Here is an 8074-nt window from a genome sequence, read left to right on the forward strand (position 1 = left end):
CGAGATTACCAACAATGCAACAGATTACATCAGCTACTTCCAGAAATCATGCAGAAACATGGACTTGTAGATATACTGCTGTCATCTAACACTTGTTCACCCATTTCAGCTCAATATTTTCTCCTCTCTCTAGTCTTAAGTGGCCCTCCACAGGCTGTTTCAGTGGTGCAGCTCACCAATAGCTCCAGCATCAGTGTCTCCTGGGAGCCACCGCTTCATAACGTTCAGACTGGCATCATCCTAGAGTACAAGGTGGGTCATAGCATAGCGTAGCATGAATTACTAAATCTAGTGTTCTCTGCAACATGTTTTTTAGATTCACTGTACTAAAAGGCTTTTTCCCTTGTACATACAGCATATACACATCTCTTGTGTATAGATGTGCTGGTTAGAGTACCAAACCCTTCCAAATGTCCACAAAATTAGCCTAGCTTAGCTTGCTTAGCTTCAGGTCACATTACCTGTGTTACATTATCTGATATGTAGAATATGTTGGAGTGTTACTCATGCAAAGCTTCCAAAGACACATAAGAGTGTGATGGAGGTATCAGACTAGCAAAGCCAATCAAAACAGAACAAGCTGGTCTTTTTGCTCTTTGATGTTTGCATTTTTTTTTTTTTTTTTTACGCACGCTTTACTCAGAGGTGTACAGAGCTGTTGTTGAGATGGTTGTGAAAAACACTGATTTGTAATTAACAATTAGTAATGACTCTTTTGCTGCTCGTGTGCTGCCAGTTCTTGTTTTGTCATCAGTTTGTCTGCTAAACACTTACTGTTCCTGTCATCTGTTTGCTGAGTGGAGAACGAGAGAGAAAAAAACAGAGTCCTGATTGTCTGTCCATTAGCATTAGCACAACACTGATTACTAATCACCAGGCTGCTAATCCAGGAAAAAGTTCAACTCTATCGTTTTTGACGTATTCTTTCCATCTGCCAACACACGTAGAAACAAACAGAAGGCAGCTCATTTTAATGTTTATCAGCAGAAGGCAGGGATCAAACCAAATCCCGTAAAGTTTCTCATTTCCAAGGAACCATGTGCTGCATTTGTTAATCAAAGCCTTAAATATAAAAAAGCACTGCGTTCCAAATAGATAGCTTGGTGTTGCGGCACAGATGTTCATTATAACCTTCAGCGACTTCATTGCAGAACTTTATAAAAGGTTAATTAATGAAAGAGTCGCTTCCTGAATATCAATGTAGATAGATATGCAGATTATATATAGCAGACGCTGGAAAGAATCTGAGTTGCGGTCATTATGTTACTGATAAAAATTTCCATGACAAAATTAGGGCTGATTAATTTACAAAAGCGGGACAAAAAGCCTTTCTATTCTTTCTGTTTTTTGTTTCCTATCAGATAAGAAATTCTGCAGTTAGAATTAGGCCTTATCGACTGCATTGGTCGATGAGGAATGATATCATTCAAGAAGTTTTGATTCTGTTTTCTTCAAGCTAAATTTTGCTTTCAATTTAAAGAGCTTGATTAGGATAAATATAAAAGAAAATTGGCTGAAATGGACCCTTGCAAAAGTATACACATCACTTTAGCTTTTTAATGTTTTCACTTTTAAAATCCCAGTTAAATCCCAACGGATGTTTTTGGTTTATGTGTTAGATTAACACAAGGTAGCGCACAACTGCAATGTGGAAGAAGAGCTATTTAAAGTTTTTAAAGTTTCTTTTTAATGTTTGTAATTAGGCATTGTGGGACATAGCACTTACACGAGGTGATTGACAGCACTAAAACCCTCCTCCAGGCTCTGATTTGTTGTTTCTGATGATGAAGCGGTATGTTTCTGCAGATGGCAGTAGGATATCCGGGAGAAGGCATAGGATCTTGATTTGTTTTTGCAGATTATCTCTGTCATGTTAAGCAAACCGTTTTAGCAAATAAGTAAGAAAACTTTTCTTTTTTTATAAAAGTTACATAATGCAGCTTTAATCTGGAAAGATTTAGCCACTTGTTGACCTAAAACTTCAACATTTACAGCATCAAAATTCCTGAGATTCTCTCTGGTTTCATCTTTTATTCTCTGCTCTATCCATATATGAAAGCACAAAAAGCTCAGAGTTAAAAGCTATGTCCTTTTTTTTTTCCTTTTTCAAACCCGTCACAACCAGAGCCGCCTTGTCTCGTACTGAAGGAGCAAACATTAACTCCTGCTCATCTTCGTCTCTTCTCAGATCTGGTGTTTGTCCGGCGACGTGGAGAGTCAGATAAACCGAACGGTGGACGGTTCCGTTCTGTCCATCCTGCTGACGGGTCTGCAGCCTGACGTCCAGTACACGGTGGCGGTGGCTGCTGTCACCAGTCTGGGTGTGGGCGCTGTGAGTCTGCCTGTCAGCCTGCTTGTCGGTGAGTCACTCAAACCGTTGCAGCCGCCAATGCTCTGCAGAATATGGCAGGATGCACTCCCAGCAGGCTGAGTTTACCCCGGGTGAAAGCCGTCCTCCGAGCGTCGCTGAGCAGGTTAAAAACAGGGCGGTGGGCGATTATCACTCTTCTCTGGGGTGTGAAAGATGTTAGTCGAGAATTCAAACTGAGAGAGAGAAAAAAAAAGATCTTTTTATATTCGAAGCAGTGGCCTCGTGTTTACTTGATGTTTTCCTTCAAATTCTTCCAAACATAGCGTGTTGACAAATTATGGAAATGAATATATATGCGGAGCAGCTCTGGGTGTTTGTTTGCAGGCGCTGGAAACTGGAGTGACAAAATCCGACTGACGACTTCTGGCAGACTGCAAAATAACTCTAGTGACACATCCCTCCACATGCCAATCAGAAACATTTTATACAGTTATCATCCTGGAGAAGTATTTAGATATTCCAGTTAGGAGTATTCTGAGGGGTTTATGGTGGATTTCCATCATGTCCACACCTCTGTTTATCATGTTAAAAAGGAGAATATGACACGTTATTTAAAGACCTATTACGGTAATTTGCTTCCACTTTTATTTAATTCTTAAACTAAACAGAAACATTAACTCTGACAATATTTACTCATTTTACTTTTCAAGAAGGTTCTTCAAATCTTGGGAGAATGATTAAATAAGATGGTACGAATAAACACGTTTACTGCAGATGAGCACAAAGCTTGTTTTATTCGTTTTAATATTAATTTCTGATTAAAAATGTAAGTCAGATTTAGCACATTTCAGCAATAAAGCAGTTCAAAGTTCTTTACAATAATAATAATATACAATAACCAACTACGAAACAAGCAATAAGCATTACATTTTGTCAAATGCCAACATTAAATTCATCAAGAATAATAATCACCATAATCAACGTTCCAGTTGTTATGAATCAAAGGCAAATCTAAACAGATTAATTTTTAACCTTGATTGTGTTTCGGCTGTTTTGCAGTTTTCTGGAGGTTTGTCAAAGATTTGTGGTTCATTCTCTTTTTGAAATCTATTTCTATGAAACAAAAAAAAACCCTTAAACTTATTTAAAGTATGTTTTCTGTGAAACACGAAACAGAAAAACATCGAGGTTGGATTCTTTTGCTTCTAAACCTGAAAATGATCCATTTATATTAAAGCCAGGAATCAGTCAAACCTCCACATATATCATGTCACGTTTTAATTCATCCTAATATTTTCTTCAAACTGTAAATCTTCTGACAGTCCTGAGAGATTTTAAGTTAAATTGCTTTAATTTGTCTTCTCAAGTTTTCCAGGAAGCTTAATATTTCAGGTAGTGTGTTAAACCTGCCACGAAGTGTACAGTGTAATTTTGGGAAGTCTAACCATTGCTTAGGATGGATGTGAGCAATTTGCATTCTGCTATGAAACCATATCTTTTGCTGCCTACCTTTCCATCCAGCTGTCACTGAGTTGTCTAGCTGTCTGTCTGTCATGTAGTGTTTCCTCTGTCAGTGTGTTAGGGGTTGTGTGGAAGCAAGCAGAGGTCTGAATGTGTGGCTTCATAAGCGTGATAATAATGTTAAAATATTTGTTTTGTTAAACTTCTACTTCAGTCTATTGGAAAACCGTGTAAAGACGTGTAATTTCTAAGGTTAGAATTGTTTTTGTTGTTTCTAGAAAATCTTTGAGATAAATCTAAAAATATCAAACTTTTTCTGGGCTGAAATTTACTTCTCTTTGTTTTTTTTATATATAATGGCCATAACACGTAAGCAGAAGTACATCTTAGATTAAATCTTAACAGAGATTCTTTTACACATTAGTTTCTTAAGATGTTCACCAAAGCAGTAGAATAAGTCCAGCCTTATTTCTGCCTGACTGTGATAACGAAGAGAAAATTCTCCACACATCAATGCTGCCTCCTATATTCTCCTGCCTCTCTCTAACTTTTTTTTTTTTTCATATTTAATTGAATGGATTATCAAACTTAATAGAATACTGCTTTGCTCAGTCCTACCATTTTATTTTAGTACATGGAATGGAAAAATAAACCAAACCTTTGAGAGAAATTACTTCATGGCATATAACCAGGCTCACACTCAGCATTGAAAACATATTTTCATGATTGGTCTCTGATTTGGGGTTTCTCCTCAGTCTTTATTAGTTTTTAGAAACCCAGAGCTTCTTACAGCCATAGTCTGATGGAGTGTTACATCCATTCCCGCCTCTATGTTGCGTTGATTAATTGGATTTCAGTAGACGGGCTGTGGGAAGTCACAGAAATCTCCATTCCTGTTAAAGTCCAGACACATTGTATTCTGCGGTTGTCACCATCCAGAGGAAAAAGGACACCGCCGCTGCTGCTGCTACAAAGAGATGCGGCGGCTGAATTTTTGAAAAGCCATTACGTCTCAATGTATCAAATCTCACATGCAGGTGCATCTCAGCAAATTAGACGAACACATTTCCTCTGTAATGAAATCGAAAAGCTGATATTACAGATGTTCGTCACGCACAGATTCGTGTGTTTCAAATTGAAGCCCAAAATTCGGTTTCTCGGAAAAATGACAACAAAAGTGATTTTCAGGACAGAGATTTAGACTGCTGGCTTCAGTCAGCGGCCCAGCAGACACTTGATGACAAAGTTTACAACCAGGATAAGCTGCAGAAGGTCATTGATAAATGAAGAAGACTTAGAAAGCTTGAAATCTTTCACTCCATGTGTAATGAATCTATGGAATATGTGAATTTCACTTTCTGAAATAGATTACAAAAATTATTGTTCTTTTTTACAATATTTTAACTCTTTCTGAGTTAAAATATTGCTGTTTTTCTAAATGAATGTTAACTGGTTTTCTTTGCATTATTTGAGGTCTGAAAGCAATGTATCTTTTTCGATATTTTCACCATTTCTCATTTTCTGCAAATAAATACTAAATTCTTGCTTGGGATTTCTGGGACATGTTGTCGTTTTGCGTCCTTGGTTAAAATAGAGTAGCTGCATTAATGATGCTACTGCAAATGTTCTCTGTGGGCATATTCATCTGGAACATGATGTATTTTCTCTACAATAAGCTTGTATTTAGATGTGCAGAGAGATGCTTTAAAGCTGGAGATGCTTGTGCTTCGTGGCACCAGAGGTGACTGAACTTAAACAAACAGTGGACACATTCTGCACATCGTGTTTTCAGCTCAAGGTCTGGTGTGAAAACAGATTTAGAGAGTTGTCTGTGACTTTGTGGCATTTGTTTTTATTGTTGTTTTTCTTTTACACCAATCTGACACGGATCAGGAGGTAGAATAGAGCGTCCATTGTGATTCTTGCGCAATTTATTCCCACTACTGCTGTCATCAAGACATGTCAGAGATGTTCGTTTATTTATTCGTTTGTTTACGCTGGTTAAAGTGTTTCGGCTTTCCGTTGTGCCTTCGTCACCTTCAACTTTGACATTTATGTTTATGTTAGAGAAGTCTGATCATTCCTAGCTGCTACCGCTGCTATTTCCTTGCTCTCTTTTCTACACAGTCTCTGCGTGCCACACACATGTTCTGTTCTGTCAACTGAGAGAGAAAACTTTATCCAAAGCCTTTTGTGCTTAAAGCCTGTATCGCTTAAATACCACACTGTTAAATCAGGGTTTAATCGTTGCACTCCTTTAACACAGTCTTTCTCAAACTGTGGTCTCCGGACCAATGGTGGCCCGCGGCTGCCCCCTAGTGGTCCGCAAGGTACTGCACGTACCTCATCTAAATAAACAACCGTTAATTTGCGGTGAAGCGAGTTCAAAGTGTGACGCTACAGCTAGCTTACCGAAGCCTTGTGTGATAATAATGGCTAAATGGCTTAAGACTGTCACTAAAAAGAAAACGGTGGTAAGTTTGTCAGGGTGAGTTGCAGAGCTTTGGTTTTTGAACACTGTTACGATACAAAATATTTGTTTTTCCCAAAAGCAACTCAAGTCTATTTTTGGGGCCTGCCGCAGCATTACATAGGGAAGGGCAGTGACTGCCTTGCGAAGCCACAAAAATGGTATCAAAACGTGCGGCTCATTCCCGCCATGAGGGCTGTTATTTTTATTGGGGATCGGAGTTACGATGGTGACGTAAAAAGCGAAAACCGAGCGAAATTTCCAACTGCCTACCTTAGAGTGTAACTGACACCAACTGCCGCTTTTTTAAAGTGAGAAAATTTGTATCTATGTGGAGAGTTGGATGCGCTAGATGCGTCATACGCTCCCAACGGTTCAAATGGCGCCACGCTTGACGCTTGAAGAGCGCCGCGATAGCCCTCGACGCGCCTCCACATAGAGTTTGAATGTAAACCAGACGTGCCTGATGCTCAAAACGTGTTTGGTGTGAATGCACCATTATATGTACAGTGTCATATTATGTCCATCATATTAGGACCAAGGCCCGGTCTTAATATGATGAACTCATTGCTTTGGGTCAGGGGTAATGTTTAGAGGTAAGATGTGAATTAAGGTTTAGTTAATGTTAGGGTTAGGAATAGACTAGCATTGGTTAGGGTTAGGGAAAATGTCTGGGTTAGGCAAAGTCGCAGCTACTAAAATGAAGGGAAATGAATTTATTTGCCTGTGTCTGTTTTGATTTCCTAAATTTGTGTAAAGCAGGGGTGCCCAAAGTCGGTCCTCGAGGGCCGGCATCCTGCCTGTTTTAGTTCTCTCCCTGGTTTAACACACCTGCATCAAATGATGGCTCATTAGAAGGTCTAAGGAGAACATTGACTTGCTGAGGACGTTGTTACTACTACTAGGGAGAGAACTAAAACATGCAGGATGCTGGCCCTCGAGGACCGACTTTGGGCACCCCTGGTGTAAAGGGTTGAATTTTACATAATGCCCAGTGTTGGCAAAATCTGGGTTTGGATAGTGACCTAGGTTAGTGCCACCTGGGTGTGGGTCGGTGTAAAGGCCGAGCCGGGCTTAGATTGGCCTTCATGCCAATGCCAACATGAAGGCCCTCTATACTACCTGTGGAGGTTGGTAGCATGAACGTCTGTCTTTCTTCAGACCTCCATGTTTGATAGATGGTCTGTCTTTCCTCGGACTTCCCTGGTTGATTCAAGGTCCGTCTTTCTTCGGATCTCCCTGGATGATTGGAGGTCTGTCTTTCCTTGGTCTCCTCTATTTGTAGAGAGCCTTCTGTTTGCAGGGTGACCTCTGGTTGGGTGGAGACTCTAGGATGGTTATTTTCTAGAGCCAGTTTCAACTTCACCTTCAGGTCTGCAACCTGACCCTGCAGAGCTTTCACCATTTCCTCCTAAGCTTTAAATTTGGAAGCTTGCTCAGTGTGACTTTTGAGCTGCTCCTCATATTTAAGTCTCACTCTGTATTCTTCAACCATTACTTCTATTAGACCTTTATTGCGGGAGGCGTATTTTTCAGCCTCCCTCTTGAAGTACTCCAGCTGTTGAAGAATGCTCTTGTCAGTTGTAATTTTGGAAGAGCAAGAAACTTTTGACACATCCTTAATCTCTGCCACGTTTCTTCCATGTTCACGTTTGCCTTGCTGGTGACGTTCTTTTTCCAACATTGTTTGCAGTTTTTGAATCTCCTACTGCTGTGATTTGACTTCAGCCTGATATGCAACCCTTTGGTCTCTTTCCTTATGGAGTTCAAAAATCTTATTCTGCAATTCTGTTTTAAGATCGTCTACCTGCTTTGTGAGATCTTTGACGTGT

At 39.7% G+C, this 8074-nt stretch overlaps 1 protein-coding gene across 4 annotated transcripts in view; it reads left to right on the forward strand.

Annotated features, from left to right (window-relative positions):
• LOC106948159 (roundabout homolog 2) overlaps window positions 1–8074 on the forward strand; it is a 94941-nt gene that overhangs the window by 68541 nt on the left and 18326 nt on the right. For all 4 annotated transcript variants that reach the window (XM_015033665.1, XM_015033662.1, XM_015033664.1 and 1 more), the window contains exons 16-17: window positions 134–252; window positions 2189–2360. In XM_015033665.1, coding sequence (XP_014889151.1) covers window positions 134–252; window positions 2189–2360 — 291 coding nt within the window. The remainder of the gene's footprint in view (window positions 1–133; window positions 253–2188; window positions 2361–8074) is intronic.

This window comes from Poecilia latipinna, unplaced genomic scaffold (assembly GCF_001443285.1).
Source record: "Poecilia latipinna isolate Pla-1442-1.1 unplaced genomic scaffold, P_latipinna-1.0 Scaffold276, whole genome shotgun sequence".
NCBI classification, from domain to species: domain Eukaryota; kingdom Metazoa; phylum Chordata; class Actinopteri; order Cyprinodontiformes; family Poeciliidae; genus Poecilia; species Poecilia latipinna.